The sequence below is a fragment of the Oncorhynchus masou genome, chromosome 6 (genome assembly GCF_036934945.1).
Source record: "Oncorhynchus masou masou isolate Uvic2021 chromosome 6, UVic_Omas_1.1, whole genome shotgun sequence".
Taxonomy (NCBI): domain Eukaryota; kingdom Metazoa; phylum Chordata; class Actinopteri; order Salmoniformes; family Salmonidae; genus Oncorhynchus; species Oncorhynchus masou.
The window spans coordinates 79,536,917-79,552,754 of NC_088217.1; the positions used below are offsets into that span (position 1 = coordinate 79,536,917).

A 15,838-nucleotide genomic window follows, 5' to 3' on the forward strand; every position below is an offset into this window, starting at 1 on the left:
GTGTCTCTAGGATTAGAGAATGTATGTGATGGCCTCTAGATGGCAGCATAAGGACATGTTTGTAATTATCTGTCGTTGCTCATATGAATGTTCAAAACATTAATATGAAGTAATTTCTAATGCATCATCCAGCATTTTATACAATAATGTAGTTTTGTTTATTTCAAAGTGGTTGCATCTCATGACTTGCAAGTCGATAAACATGTTGAATTGTGACACCAATATAAACTCTTTCCATCCTAAATAATTGTAAATATTTCAAAATAAATGTAATTGCAAAAATAAACATAAGCAACACATTTTTTCTGAAAAAATACATCTAAGAGTACAATGCATTGAATTTAAATTTCAGTACAAACACTCGCTTCAAAGTAAATTAGAATGTAGTAATGAATGTTAAACCATTAAAACAATATTAAAAGCAGCAGAATGATTGGAAATGCTGGGGTGGAGTAATCTCAACCAAAGGAATGAAATAAGTAATAGTAAAAAATGTAGATAATATCTATTTTTGTAAGAATAAAAAAAGTTCACACAGTAACAAGTTGTATATGGTGCAAATGTTTTGTTTTCTATCTGGTAAAAGAACTGAAGAGTTGAAAACCAACTTCCTGCTCATTGTTGCATTGCATCACCATGTTCATCTCAAGTCTCGAGAATGAACGTGCCTGAATGAATAAATGACAAGCTCTGCTCTACTTTGTCAGTACACAGCATATTACAAATCATATTGAAACTGTCATTTCCTCAAAACATCCACAGGCTCTGAATCATAAACCCTGTCAAATATATTTCTGGCCAACTACATCCAACCTTTCAACAGTAGAGCAAAGTACACAACTTTGATGCAAAAAAATATATAATAATAATAATCTGCAAATTGGTGGGGGGGGGGGGGGGGGGGTTGACTGCCATCACCTGCCATCAGACATCGTCAGGCATGTAACCGTGTCCATCTTAAGCTAGATCTATGGTCCTCCAATTAAACTGACGCTAAATGAGCAGTCTGATGCCATTTAGCAGGTTTGTAAACATGCAGTGACAGACAATGAACTCTGATGTCACTGTCTTGACTGGTAAAGGAACTTCCTCCCCACAGTGCCACCTGTCCGCGTGGAATACTAGGTGCATAGGCGGGGACTGGCTTTGGCTTCTTTGGCTGTGTAACCGGAGGTGAGCCATAGTCACCAGATGACCTCACCAGATGAACACGCCAGACATTGTCTCAATGGATTAATAATATGGCAATTTAGAGATCCGGTTCAAGCTAGCCGTTTCCATGTTCATACCAATTCTTTCTTTGTCCTTTCTACCATGGCCAAGTAGTGTCAAGCCAAACCAGTTCATGCTAGCCCTTTCCTCTGCCTTCCTTCGGGGCTGGTTAGTGGTCAGTCAGTTTTTGAAGGCCCCACAGCGGCTGGCTCTGCAGATGAACTCTTTGAGCATGTTGCCATCGATCTGCCAGAAGGCTGCAGTCTGGGTCACCTCTGTCAGGTGGTTCACACAGAACTTGAAGCAGAACTCCTCCAGGTCCTACAGGGAAGCGATCACATCCAGTCACAGTATGAACACGGGTACAGTATACAGCAGGTCAGCAACAAGCGGCCCAAAACCGGGCCCCCCATGTGATCTTTTGGGGCCCCCTTAGTTTTGAGTCAGAAAAGACTGTAAAGTCACCAGGAATTCAGCAACAAACAAAAAAACAGCTTAACGTAAGGTAATCACGGTATCTTTGTTATTTTCAAATCAAATCTATTTTGGGGCTTAGTTGTATCCAATTTGTAGAGTACAACTTATAATTATGTTTCAGCACCCCAACCATCCGCTACGCATAAAAAAAACGGCCCGCGGCTGAATCTAGTTGCTTACCCCTGGCATACAGTACCTAAATATGTATAAGATGGAATACGAGGTCATCTGACTAATATGTCCATAATGACACGGCTAACGTCTCTCGTAGAAGGCAGCCTCAAGAAGCTTGTGGTAACCAGTAAGCATCTGAGCGGTTAACCCTTAGTAGTGACACTGTCACAGTGTGTCTCACCTCAGCGTCGTATCGCACGGCGGCAGAGAGCAGAGAGAAGGCGTTCTCCACGGTGATGCCTCTCTTGATGATGTGTTGACACAGACGTTTCAGACGGTTCTCACAGTAGGATGTGGCCAGGTCCAACAGGCCTGAAACAGAGACACAGTTCGTACACACAGCGGCTTTCCTATGGATGGACTTTAACCCAATAAAGTCATTTGTTTTGAGTCTGGGGCCCCGTATGGATCCTATGCAGGATTCCTGCTTCAGTCCAACTCACCGATGGCATCCTCTGGGGGCAGGTCTACGTTGTCAGTGTAGAGGAACTCCAAGAAGGAGCGGTAGACAGGGTAGGAGAACTGGTCGATCTCAATCACCTCCTTCATGTCCTCTGTCCAGTGGGACTGGAACATGGAGCGGAAGTGTTCACACCTGACAGAAACAATGATGGACACATGTTGTCGTGTTACATCTATAGACAGGTTTTATTGTTTCTGGTTGGTCCTATTGGAAAGGCTAAAACTAGAAAAGCTACATTTCTTAAAGAAAATGTGTGTGCTTGCTTCAGCAGTATAATAAAATACAATTTTAAACTAAAATTCACATACCGGATCTTGAGCACGGCCTTGTGTACGTGGATGTATTTCCCGTCCACACTGAACTTGAGGTCGGCCGTCTCAGGGCTGTCGAACTCTTTCCTCAGAGACTGGGCCACAGTCAGGAAGTCATCATGCTCTACAACAGAACACAACGCCTTAGCTGGGAATCGTGTGTGTGTGTGTGTGTGTGTGTGTGTGTGTGTGTGAGAGAGACCATTGGTTAAGGGAACCTCCTACTTAGAGATCAGAAAAAAAAACACATAACCAAGTTACATACTGCACCTTTAAATAACATTTAATAAATGATTAATTTAACTCACCCATGGAGAGTAGCCTCCACATGACAGACGGCGTAGCGAAGCAGGCGAAGACGTCGTCAGTGCAGGAGAAGTGTGTGAGGTGTGGCAGCACGATGGACTGACCCCTACACTGGCCCCACATGTACACCTGGCCGCTCTGGGTCTTACAGGCAGATGTGTGTGTGGAGTGGCACGCCGCGATCTCCACTATCCTGCTGGGGTGGGGTGGGGGGAGTGTGTTACACACACACACACACTCTACCAAGTAACGGTACTCTCCTGTGTCTTTTGACCGCTATAAGAAATTCTGTGATTCTTGAGTGCATTGTTTCTTTACACGTCTCCCTACTCTGTCTCTCTGTGCCACGCCTCTTCAGTGTTTTCCCTTGTCCTTTTGCTGCCTACGGTGGGCCTCTCTCCCTCTCCCCTTTAAGACGAAGACAGGAAACACAAAAAGAGAAGGAAGAATGACAGGACACTGCTGAAGTCACTGCTGTTCCATGAATTTAACTATATGGGATATACACTATGTACTAAAGTATCTGGACACCCCTTCGAATTAGTGGATTTGGCCATTTCAGCCACACCCGGGGCCTCCCGGGTGGCACAGTGGTTAAGGGCGCTGTACTGCAGCGGCAGCTGTGCCATCAGAGACTCTGGGTTCGCGCCCAGGCTCTGTCGTAACCGGCCGTGACCGGGAGGTCCGTGGGGCGACGCACAATTGGCCTAGCGTCGTCCGGGTTAGGGAGGGCTTGGCCGGTAGGGATGTCCATGTCTCATTGTGCACCAGCGACTCCTGTGGTGGGCCGGGGGCGCAGTGCGAGCCAACCAAGGTTGCCAGTTGCACAGTGTTTCCTCCGACACAATGGTGCGGCTGGCTTCCGGGTTGGATGCGCGCTGTGTTAAGAAGCAGTGCGGCTTGGTTGGGTTGTGTATCGGAGGACGCATCACTTTCACCCTTCATCTCTCCCGAGGCCGTACGGGAGTTGTAGCGATGAGACAAGATAGTAGCTACTAAAAAATAAATTGGATGCCACGAAATTGGGGAGAAAAAGGGGTCAAATTCAACAAAAAGAAAAAAAGAAAAAAAAAGAGTTTCCATTTCGAACAGCCACACACAAGCCTAAGATCACCATGCGCAATGCCAAGCGTCAGCTGGAGCGTCAGACTCTGGAGCAGCGGAAACGCGTTCTCTGGAGTGATGAATCACGCTTCACCGTCTGGCAGTCAGGTGGACGAATCTGGGTTTGGCGGATGCCAGATGAAAGCTACCTGCCCCAATGGATAGTGTCAACTGTAAAGTTTGGTGGAGGAGGAATAATAGTCTGGAGCTTTTTTTCATGGTTGGGGCTAGGCCCCTTAGTTCCAGTGATGGGAAATCTTAACACTACAATACAACATTATAGACCATTCTGTGCTTCCAACTTAGTGGAAGGCCCTTTCCAGTTTCAGCATGACAATACCCCCAGGCACAAAGCGAGTTCCATACAAAAATGTCGTCAAAAATCGGTGTGGAAGAACTTGACTGGCCTGTACAGAGCCCTGACCTCAACCCCATCGAACACGTTTGGGATGAATTGGAACACAGACTGCGAGTAAGGCCTAATCGGCCACCTCACTAATGCTTGTGGCTGAATGGAAGCAAGTCCCAGCAGTAATTTTCCAACATCTAGTGGAAACACTTCCTAGAAGAGTGGAGGCTGTTATAGCGGCAAAGGGGGGGACCAAGTCCATATTAATACCCATGATTTCAGAATGAGATGTTCGATGAGAAGATGTCCACATACTTTTGGTCATGTAGTGTAACTTATGTCAGAATTGATTTTTCGCAGCAGGTTAGGAGAACTTACTCAGCAGGTTAAGATAATTAACCAGGCAGGTTAGGAGTATTAGGTTAGGGTTAGCTAAAATATCATACTTTGACGTCAATTTGACAAACTGTATCCTGTCTAGCCATGACAGTATTCCATGGACATAGAAGGTTGCTGGTTTTATTGTGCCCTCTGTCTTGTAGCTTAATCTCAAGGCCAGCCTGAGGCTCATTCAAGAGTGTTTTGACATGTTACACAACATTCAGAGATAGAAATTAACATGACAAATGTCCACGATCTATTCCGAATTAAATCCCAATAACTGGTTTGCATGTTTTCAGTGAAAAGTTCATGCTTGTCAAGTGTCAAAACCATTTGTACCCCAGCCCACAACATAATTGCCCCCTCCTCTCCCCTCCATTCTAGTTTTGCTACATTGTGACAGGGACAATGTAAGCTCAGAAACAGATTATTCTAGATCTGGTGTGTGAGCCAATGTTTGGACTATGCAGTGTTACGGTATGGACAAACACTGGCTGGAATACAACAGAGAAGACGAAGAGAAAACAGAACTAACCATGGGTCTCTGAAAGATGACAGTATCAACTGGGGCTTTTAGTGGGCAGTAGCAGCCATCAGAGTTACATCTCAATCCTGTGAGTGTGTTCTCTCCCTTACCTCTCCTTCTCAGCCATGATGTGTACAGGACTGAGCTGGTTGCTCTTGTTGCCAGTACCTAGCTGTCCGTAGGTGTTAGCCCCCCAGGCATACAGCAGGCCCTCGTCGGTTAGAGCCAGGGAGTGGGCGTAGCCTGACGCGATCTGCAAGACAAGTCCTTAAGGGTTTTACACAGTGGGAGTGGACAGCAACAAGGCTCTGGGCTCAATTCTGTTTTGTATTAGTTTGAGTTGAAGTAGACATGAGTAGACGATTCAGACAGAGACATACAGGCGGTAGTAGTGTACACTACTGTCCAGTCTTACTTGTAGTACACAGAGACCCTGGAGGGCTGCCAGGCGACAGGGGGTCAGCTGGTTACCGTTGTTGCCCACTCCCAGCTGGCCATTCCCATTGTAGCCCCAGCCAAACACCTGCAACACACACAGGCCACGGTAGTCAGCAATATCTTCCTTTATGTACATGTTGCTATATAACATTTTGCTTTGACTTTCTCTGGACCGGAGGGAACTATACAATATAAACCCATCCTTCCCAAGGGCTTGGTCTCTCACCTCCCCATTGTCGAGCACAGCCATGGAGGAGGTCTGTCCACAGGCGATGCCCATCACCACTTTACCCTGCAGGCAGTTGGTCACCCTGCGGGGGGTTGGCTGGTTGGCTGTGGCACCTGAACCCACCTGGCCACAGTTGTTATAACCCCACGCAAACACCTAGCAGATAGAATCATATACATACCGACTGTCAACCCTATACACAATCACACCTCGTGACCTGTGATCCTAGGTAACCATGATATTAGGTAATGTTGTAACTACCCCTTTACAGTGCTGAGTAACATATTTCAACACATCCAAGATGTATATTTAGGGCTACTTTTGGAAATCATAAGTCATTTCGACATCAGCTCTTCAATCGTGTGTGAGACCAGGCCAGTGGGCCTGGGTTAGATGCAGCCAGCCTGGACACAGTGAACTGAGATAATACCTTCCTAACCTGCTGCTGGGACAAACATAAACCACTTAAAGAGACAGACAGCCAAGACAAGTGACCACTGATCAGCCCTGGTTAGAAAACTTGAACCTGACAGGGTTCCATAGTCCACTCCACACACTGACAGGCTACACACAACCTCCACCAATACTCCACTCATGTTCATCAGTGTTTTTATTCTCTTGAACATTATGTACCTAGCAGTAGTACTGTAGCATTAAGACGCTGACATCTTGAAACAGGCTTATTTCAGGGTTACAAGTGCATGTAACAGGACTTAAACAAGAATTTACCCTCACCTCTCCATCATGTGTCAGGGCCAGAGAGTGATGTGACCCACAGGCCACTTGTGTTATTTTCTTGTTCTGCAGGTTGGTTGAAACCAGGATGGGTGACACCCCCTGGTTGGTGGTCCCGTTGCCCAGCTGGCTGTATCCATTGTGTCCCCAGGCAAACATCTCTCCCCCTGAGAGACAAGCACACCAAAGTATAACGGAGCTATTTAAGTAAGCTGCACTATGACAATTATACTGGCTTTTGGTAAAGTTCTAGTAACGTGCCAACGTTGCCATTTGGTGGTGGTAAAAACAAGTAAGGCAAGTGGGCAGCATACCTTCTGTGGCCAGTAAGACGTGTGGTCCACTGCCATAGCTGAGACTGACCACCTTCTTGCCTCGGAGGAAGTCTAGTTTCTTAGGGACCATGGTGCTCTGACTGTCTCCTGTCCCCAGACAGTTACTGCAGTTCAGCCCAAACACAAACACCTACAGGGAGATCAGCGACAAAGATGAAGAGAAGGCAAGGAGAGGATGCCATTACATGTAAGTATATTTATTTAGCCAAGAAACTCCACTCAGTAACCATTTCCACTGCTTTCCAGAGAGTTCTGCACTACATAAACACTATAAAGTTATTCTATACAATCGAGACACCCCCAGTCTCACCTCATCGTCCTGGGTGATGTAGATGGCTTCGTTGGCCGAGGTTCCGAAGACACAGGCCTGCCTGATGCGGGAGACCTCCTGAGCCCCCAGCAGGGTGAAGAGGGGCCACTTCCCCACATCCACCATGGCTGGGTACCTCACTCTGGCTCTCCGCGGTGGGGGGGTCGGAGTGAGGACGGGGGACACAGGGGAGGGAGAAGCAGGGGCTGTGAGGCCACCACTGTCCCCGCTAACACTGTTACAAGACAACCATCAAAAGACAGACACGTACAAAACACTGTGTCTTAGTCTAAACCTCAGTGGTGAGGCACCCTGGTTTCAATTAAGGTATTCATAAATATGTTCACATTTGCTCAAAGGCTTGTGCAGTAAGTTAGACATGACTTCAGGACTTTATAATGCCATCTCTGGATGCTCACGGTGATATCGACATGGTTTTAAATAGTATTGGGCTATACAGACAACATGCAGATGGAGATGGAATGGCTACTTTATTTGGCAAACGTTCCCATCCAGATCTTTTAACTGTCTCATACAGTTGGTTAAATAATTGGATGACTAGCTAGGTAACATTAGCTAACTACGTAAGTACTGCAGATCCAACGCATCTCTGGCCATGCACTCTGTTTACCATTGGGATTACAATCGTGAATCTCAGCCACAACAGATGCGGCATCCATTAGCCTCCTAGCTGGCTAACAGTAGTTAGCTTACCTTGCCAGGTAGCAAACTAGCTTGCGACATGGTAACGGTCACCTAACAGTGACTGGTCAAGCTAGCGATGCACTACGTTGAAGGCTGCACCCATGGCAGTCTCCCTTTGCTGTTTACCGTTCTCTGGTTATCTACAAAGCAAGCTAGCCTAGCACCTAGCTGGATAGATTCCGCGCTGACTAATAGCTAGCAAGCTATAATGTTACTGTACCTAAAGCATCGCTCCATATCATCAAGAAAACTGAGGAGAGAAACAAGAAAGACACATTAACAGCTCGACTATTAATAAACCTACCTCAAGTAAATATGATTTGAAAGCACGATTACCAGAATAAAGCTGTCACTTCGTTGTTGTCGTCGCTGATGTAAGGATGCTAAACGTACCAGGCAGCAGCTTTGAGTTTAGCGATAGTTTTGCGCTCGAGCCCGGTCCAGATCGTTGGTCCAGATGGACACTCTGACGTCATGGGCTAAAGAAGGTGCGCTTGGTTTAGGTCATCAGCGGACTCGGTGGGCAGAGTCCACGGGTGAGAAGATTTTAGGACACATGCGCCTAGCCTGGGTGCTAGTCTATTGTTCTCTTGCCAACTACTAACGCAATAAATGGGAGTTAAGAATAACCGTTTTCAGCCCGCTGGTGTTTAATAATAAAACATAGGCCCAATTAAAATAATAAAAAACATACTTTCCTCCCTTGGGGTAATAATCACCCCACTGCTTTCACCAATCAAACCCTAGATCTGCGCAATGAGGGAGGATGCATTAGAGTATAGAGAAAATGAGAAAGCCTATTTGTACAACCGCTAAAAGAAGAATGTGAAAAGACTGGTTCTCATGTGACCATGTTTATATTCTGAAACTCAAACTCAGTTTTATTCTCGTTGAGTGAGTCTCTAGTCACCGGAGGGCAGCAGCAAGTGAGCACACCTGACGCTTTCAACGAATCTCCTTTTGTTGATGTAAATCAGAGACTACCGAGGAAGACCCAACAAACCAACATTGTTCAGAAGCTGTGGATGGACTTCCCAGATGAGCCCAGGCCCATCAGAACCGTGGGAGTCCTCTTGATGTCCCTCTTGGATAGAAGCAGCCCCATGACAGACACACTTGGCTTGGCAAAGCAGGGTCTGATGTAGAAGGTAAATAGGAAGTATGGCCCATTTAACGCACTGGCCCACACCCCTGCCTAGGTGGGACTGCAATACTTCCTATTTACCTTCTACATCAGACCCTGCTCGCCTCGCCAAGTGTGTCTGTCATGGGGCTGCTTCGATCCAAGAAGGACATCAAGAGGACTCCCGCGGTTGTTCTGATGGGCCTGGGCTCATCTGGGAAGTCCACCCTACTCTTCAGGCTCAAGGCAGGGTTGGTGATGGATACTTCCCCCACCTTGAGCTTCAACGTGGTGACCCTGGATCTGAACAAGAAAATGGCCTTGACCGTGTGGGATGTGGGCAGACAGGGGGAGATGAGGGCCAACTGGAGGCGAGTTGTTGGTTCTGTACTATTCTATTTCTGTTTTTGCCCAGTACTACGAACATCTCATTCCACTAATCATAATGCCTGTTATTAGACTGAACAAAAAATATAAACAACAATTAATCACAGTAAATCAGTCAATTGAATTAAATAGGCCCTAATCTATGGATTTCACATGACTACGCAGGGGTGTGGGCCTGTGAGAGCATAGGCCAATCCACTGGGGAGCCAGGCCAAGCCAGTCAAAAATGTTTTTCCCTGCACAAAAGGGCTGTATTACAGACAGTTTCATCTTCTGTCTGGGTGGCTGGTCTCAGACGATCCCGCAGGTGAAGCCGGATGTGGAGGTCCTGGGCTGGCGGGGTTATACGTGGTCTGCGGTTGTGAGGCCAGTTTGACGCAATTTCTCTAAAATGACGTTGGAGGCAGCTTATGGTAGAGAAATTAACATTCAATACTCCTGGCAGCAGCTCTGGTGGGCATTTATGCAGTTAGCATGCCAATTTCATGCTTCCTCAACTTGACATCTGTGGAATTTTGTTGTGACAACTGCACATTTTAGTGGCCTTATTGTCCCCAGCACAAGGTACATCTGTGTAATGATCATGCTGTTTAATCAGCTTCTTGATATATCACACCTGTCAGCTGGATGGATTATCTTGGCAAGGAAGAAATATTCACTAACAGGGATGTAAACACAGTTGCGCACAAAATTTGAGATGAGGCTTTTTGTGCATATGGAAAATGTATTTAATCTTATATTTCAGCTCATGAAACATGGGACCAAAACTATGTTGAGTTTATATTTTTGTTCAGTGTAGTTTAATCAGGTGTGACAGTTAAAGTCTAGAACAAATAGATGCACATTCTGTCTCCGGTGATGCATGATCTCCCATGATCAGGTTGTTAGAGTACTAGAGTACTGGAATGGAATAACCTTTTATCCTCAACTAATGACTTGCTAAAATTGCAATATCATTAGCTAGACACTACCTGGAGGGTGTCGTGGAAAATCGGTTCAAATATAACGCTTACAAGAACTTGTGAAATCAAATAGGCTTTTAATACAAAGTATAGCAAGCCGGAGTGGTCCGCGGAACACACACCGCTTCCCAGAGCCCCGGCTCCTGTATTTATACACATATGAGTCCAACCCATATGCAGATAAACATACTTCCCCTAATTCTTCTGCCACCATTATCTTTTTAGTTCAGGCTTCTTGCTTGTTCACACCCATATCTGCTTTCCGGTAGATTATAACGGTGGCAAGACCCTTGCTTTGTCCTAAAAATAATATACATTCCTCTATTCTATAGGCCTATGCTTTGGCCCTGCACTTAGCTTAATGCGTTCTTTGTATGTGTTCTTATCTAGGATCAGCAGACTGTGTGTCGTCTCTGTCTTTAGTGTGTCCAGCTGTCCTATACATCTGTGTGTTATCTATGTGTCTCATTTACTCCCACAAGGGCTGTAAGGCTATGGTGTTCGTGGTGGACAGTAGTGACCGGGCCAGTATAGGGGACTCTCAGAAGGCTATGAAGAATGTTCTGTTCGACGTCAACATGAAGGGAATACCTCTGATGATGCTGGCTAACAAGAAGGACCTCCCCAACACCATGAACATCAGAGAGGTGTCCAACCAGCTGGAGCTGCCCAGCTACAAAGACCGAGCCTGGCAGATCCAGGCATGCAGCGGCCTGAAGGAAATGGGGCTCCAGCAAGCATTCCTCTCTGTGGCCAAACTCATCAAGAAGAGCTGAGAGGAGACACGTCAGTGGAGATATCACTGTGTGAGAGACACTTGATAAGTCGGAGATACTGACTATATAGTGCACTACCTTAAACTAGAACAAAATTAAAGTACCTCAGCAGTAGTACACTATAAAGTGAATAGGGTGCCATTTGAAATGCAGATTATAACAGAACAATGATTGTGGAAGAGCCAGGATTCTCAATCCAATTATGAACTAAGCACAGGATCCATATTTGGGCATTTTGATTGTGCGATCAACATGGTTGAGATTTAACATCACAGCAGTTAAATGTGCCTGCTAAGGGAGACTGGAGGGTATTGTTACACTGTGGAGATGTGGGGAAAGATAGCTAGGGAAACTAATATTTTTGTTTGCAGATACATCCCTATTTATATTAATGATAAACTAATAAAACATGCTAAACCTAATGTCTGTCTGCTAAATGGTATATTATTTGTGCGTAGCCAGGCTTTTGGGTAGTGGGCGTGGCAATGCCTGCTATGTACATACAAAAATAATGTCTATTTCTGCTTCTTCGGGGCTTGGTAGGAGGGGTGAAGTCGTTTGAGTGACAGCCATGATTGCCACAGCAGCAGTCCAGGCACCACCACCCACACCCCATTAAAGAAGACCAGGTAGATCCATAAGTAGAGCCAGTGGTTTGTGTTGAGGTTGGGGCTGCCTGCCAGCCAGTCTGGACAGAAGGTCATCCAGCCTCCGTACAACTCACACACACACAACGTGATCTGGACAAAGTGCCTGAAAACAAACATGGAGAACTATTCACCCGGAAGGCCAGGCTGTGCAACAACAAAACAAGCTAAAAACACACATTGACCATTGAGATTCAAAACAAACAATGACACGTTTACTTAGGTTGATAACCAACTTGCGCCCAGGCTATATTTTCCATGTACAGTGAATTAGGAAAGTATTCAGACCCCTTGACTTTTTCCACATTTTGTTACGTTAAAGCCACATTCTAAAATTGATTAAATTGTGAGGGGGGGGTTCTCAGCAATCTACACACAATATCCAATAATGACACAGCAAAAACAAGTTTCACATTTTTGCAGGTTTGACATGTATTAAATGTATTAATACCTGAAATATCACATTTACATAAGTATTAAGACACTATACTCAATACTTTAAAGCAACTTTGGTAGCAATTACAGCCTCGAGTCTTCTTGGATATGCTACAAGCTTGGCACATCTATTTTTGGGGAGTTTCTCACATTCTTCTCTGCAGATCCTCTTTATGTTTTGGATCATTGTCTTGTTGGAAGACAAATCTCCGTCCCACTCTCAGGTCTTTTGCAGACTCCATCAGGTTTTCTTCCAGAATGGTCCTGTATTTGGCTCCATCCATCTTCCCATCAATTTTAACCATTTTCCCTGTCTCTGCTGAAGAAAAGCAGGCCCAAACCATGATGCTGCCACCACCATGTTTGACAGTGGGGATGGTGTGTTCAGGGTGATTCAAAGTTCAAGGGGGTCGAATACTTTCGCAAGGCACTGTAATTAGTGTTCTCTATAAAATAAATATGGTACCAATATAGAAATGAACGGCATACAGCAAGAGAAAATCCTCACAATGAAGCATATTTAGTACCAGAGTTCCTACCTGTAGTGTTTGTCCTTGACGATGGCATAGACAAGCACCAGCGCCAGGATGCCGTCCAGGACCACCGTCAGCAGCTCCAAGGAGACGATGGTTGGGTCAGAGTGGAGCCAGCGCTCGTCTGCCTTTCCATACTCCTTCCCTACATGGACAGGATATCTGTTAGAGCAGTATCTCAATATATTCCTGGGGGACCCCAGGGCCAGAGGGTGCACGTTTTTGTTCAACTCCAGCATTAACAGTGATTGATATTCCATTCCTGTATATTATTCAGTTTAATGTGAGAATTTTAATACTATAATCCACTAGATGTCTCACCACAACCAGGCTCCAAAGCACATCTCAAACACACGCACCATTGTTAATAATTTATATTTTGCATGATAAAAAAAAGTTCAATAAACAGTACTATAAATCATTTTGTTTAATCCATTTGTTTTTTAGTGCACAGTAAAGGTAGCCTACTTACAAAGTTCAGCAAAAATATTGTCTGAAGTTGCCACGGTTCCAACAAGTGACATGTAAACAAAGGGTCCTTCCTGTAAGAACAAGAAGTAGAAAGAGCCAATTAAGAGCTGCAAATTAACTTTCTGTTGACAACGCCTTCTCACTCACATCACACACTCACCAGAGTAATGTGAACAATTGCGTCGTAGAAAAGCCACACGAGCACCCATCTATCAGTTCCAGAGCATTTTCTTCCCCATATCTGCGCGAGGGTGTATCCCACGACGAACTGAGTGGCGCAGGCCAGCAGAGAATAAACCGTCACTGGAGTAAAGAAAGATTGGGTTTCTTTAAACGCCGCCGATACCATTTTCATAGAAAACTCGACTCAAACCATGCAAATTACTCTTTGAACTTGCAACTATTATCTCGTCCATAAAGCAAGATAGATGACTCATCTATGCCATTTTGCGTCTGCCTGCCCTGCCGATGCTGTCAATCTCAATTTTGAAGTAGTACATTTTCTTCTTCATGATTGGCTGATCCGTCCGGTTGGACATGACGCTAACAGAGTCACCAGGCGGGATCATTCAATGAAGTTGGAAGTCCCACCCAGTTGACTTCATTACAATGGTGGAAGCCCTCAATGGCGCTTCCCATCCTAATATATATTTTTTTTGCCACCAGAGGCCTCTACCCTTCTCTATGGTCTTGTCCCAAATGGATTCCGTAGTCGTCTCCCCCTGCCCCAGTGTCACGCTGTGAGAAGTACATGATTGGCTGTCGGATAAATCTCTACACTTCTGGGCCCTCCTAAGAGAAAATGAAGGGGGAGCTGAAGTTGGTGAACCGGAGGCGAAGCGAGTCTCGACTCCGCCCAAAATCTGTCTGCGTGAAAATAAGCGTTTAAGCATACCAAGTGAGGAGTATTTGTATTGTGGGCACGCAGCAATTAGTGTCGAATCTCGTGAAGATACAAGTTAATTGCTATTTTTATAGGTGAGGCTTATTTGATCAAATATACGTTTCATAATATTTAAGAGTGTAATACTAAGAGTGTGATGTCCTGCACGTGACATTGCGACGATTTTTCTATCGGTTGGGCCAGTTCTTACGGGTATCTGCTCTCTCATTGGCGAGAATGTTCCCATCTGATCTCGCCTGCCGCCTTTCGCCTTTGAGAAATTGTTAGAGCGGTCAGTCGACCATCTTGCCACGCCGATTGTAGAATCAAACAGGAGGAAGTCCGAAATCAGGACCTTGGACAGCAGATTGACAATAGTATAAATAAAGCATAGTACATTTGATTAGTCAAACTTTATACTGTTTGTATATCGTATTTTACAGTGGTAAAGTACTTAAGTAGTTTTGGGTATCTGTACTTCACTATTGACTACTTTTACTTCCCTACTTTCATAAAGAAAATAATGTACTTTTTACTCCATACATTTATCCAGACATCCAAAAGTACGTAACATTTTGAATGCTTAGCAGGACAGAAAATGTTCCATTTCCCACACTTATCAAGAGAACAACTCTAGTCACCCCTAATGCCTATGATTTGAACGACTCACTAAACAACTGCTTAATTTCTAAATTGTCTGAGTGTTGGAGTGTGCACCTGGCTATCCGTAAATGTAAAAAACAAGAAAATGGTGCTGTTTGGTTTGCTTAATATAAAGGAATGTGAAATTTATACTTTTTACCCATACTTTTACTCAAGTATTTTACTGGGTGACTTTCACTTTACTTGAGTCATTTTCTATTAAGCTATTTACTTTTACTCAAGTATGACAATTATGTACTTCTTCCACCACTGGTATTATACATTATACACTGCTCAAAAAAATAAAGGGAACACTTAAACAACACAATGTAACTCCAAGTCAATCACACTTCTGTGAAATAAAACTGTCCACTTAGGAAGCAACACTGATTGACAATACATTTCACATGCTGTTGTGCAAACGGAATAGACAACAGGTGGAAATTATAGGCAATTAGCAAGACACCCCCAATAAAGAAGTGGTTCTGCAGGTGATAACCAGAGACCACTTCTCAGTTCTTATGCTTTCTGGCTGATGTTTTGGTCACTTTTGAATGCTGGCGGTGCTTTCACTCTAGTGGTAGCATGAGACAGTGTCTACAACCCACACAAGAGGCTCAGGTAGTGCAGCTCAGCCAGGATGGCACATCAATGCGAGCTGTGGCAAGAAGGTTTGCTGTGTCTGTCACCGTAGTGTCCAGAGCATGGAGACGCTACCAGGAGATAGGCCAGTACATCAGGAGACGTGGAGGAGGCCGTAGGAGGGCAACAACCCAGCAGCAGGACCGCTACCTCCGCCTTTGTGCGAGGAGCAGGAGGAGCACTACCAGAGCCCTGCAAAATGACCTCCAGCAGGCCACAAATGTGCATGTGTCTGCTCAAACGGTCAGACCCCTTGTGAGACCATATGCTGGTGCGGTTGGC

General features: G+C 45.0%; 3 protein-coding genes across 13 annotated transcripts; 1 reads left to right on the top strand and 2 right to left on the bottom strand.

Annotated features, from left to right (window-relative positions):
- Nucleotides 1-134: 134 nt before the first annotated feature.
- On the bottom strand, nt 135-8,924 carry LOC135542735 (RCC1 and BTB domain-containing protein 1-like). 11 transcript variants are annotated; one of them, XM_064969891.1, is made up of 14 exons: nt 8,449-8,924; nt 8,276-8,305; nt 7,351-7,570; nt 7,020-7,170; nt 6,706-6,872; nt 5,968-6,126; nt 5,719-5,826; nt 5,414-5,556; nt 3,274-3,351; nt 2,946-3,139; nt 2,635-2,761; nt 2,307-2,458; nt 2,045-2,175; nt 135-1,533 (listed from the first exon to the last, which is right to left on the bottom strand). In XM_064969891.1, the coding sequence occupies exons 1-14, from the start codon at nt 8,529-8,531 to the stop codon at nt 1,393-1,395; spliced, it is 1,884 nt and encodes a 627-aa protein (XP_064825963.1). In that variant the 5' UTR covers nt 8,532-8,924; the 3' UTR covers nt 135-1,392. The 11 variants fall into 11 exon arrangements, with proteins under 11 accessions (XP_064825963.1, XP_064825962.1, XP_064825961.1 ...); XM_064969890.1 differs by having other exon boundaries at nt 2,946-3,136; nt 7,351-7,585; XM_064969889.1 differs by having other exon boundaries at nt 7,351-7,585.
- A 398-nt stretch (nt 8,925-9,322) lies between these two features.
- On the top strand, nt 9,323-11,303 carry LOC135542738 (ADP-ribosylation factor-like protein 11). The gene is made up of 3 exons (XM_064969905.1): nt 9,323-9,549; nt 10,530-10,545; nt 11,010-11,303. Exons 1-3 carry the CDS (start codon nt 9,323-9,325, stop codon nt 11,301-11,303), a joined length of 537 nt encoding a protein of 178 aa, XP_064825977.1.
- ebpl (EBP like) lies at nt 10,585-14,099 on the bottom strand. Its single transcript, XM_064969904.1, has 4 exons — nt 13,550-14,099; nt 13,391-13,460; nt 12,925-13,063; nt 10,585-12,056 (listed from the first exon to the last, which is right to left on the bottom strand). Exons 1-4 carry the CDS (start codon nt 13,742-13,744, stop codon nt 11,819-11,821), a joined length of 642 nt encoding a protein of 213 aa, XP_064825976.1. The 5' UTR covers nt 13,745-14,099; the 3' UTR covers nt 10,585-11,818.
- Nucleotides 14,100-15,838: the final 1,739 nt, after the last annotated feature.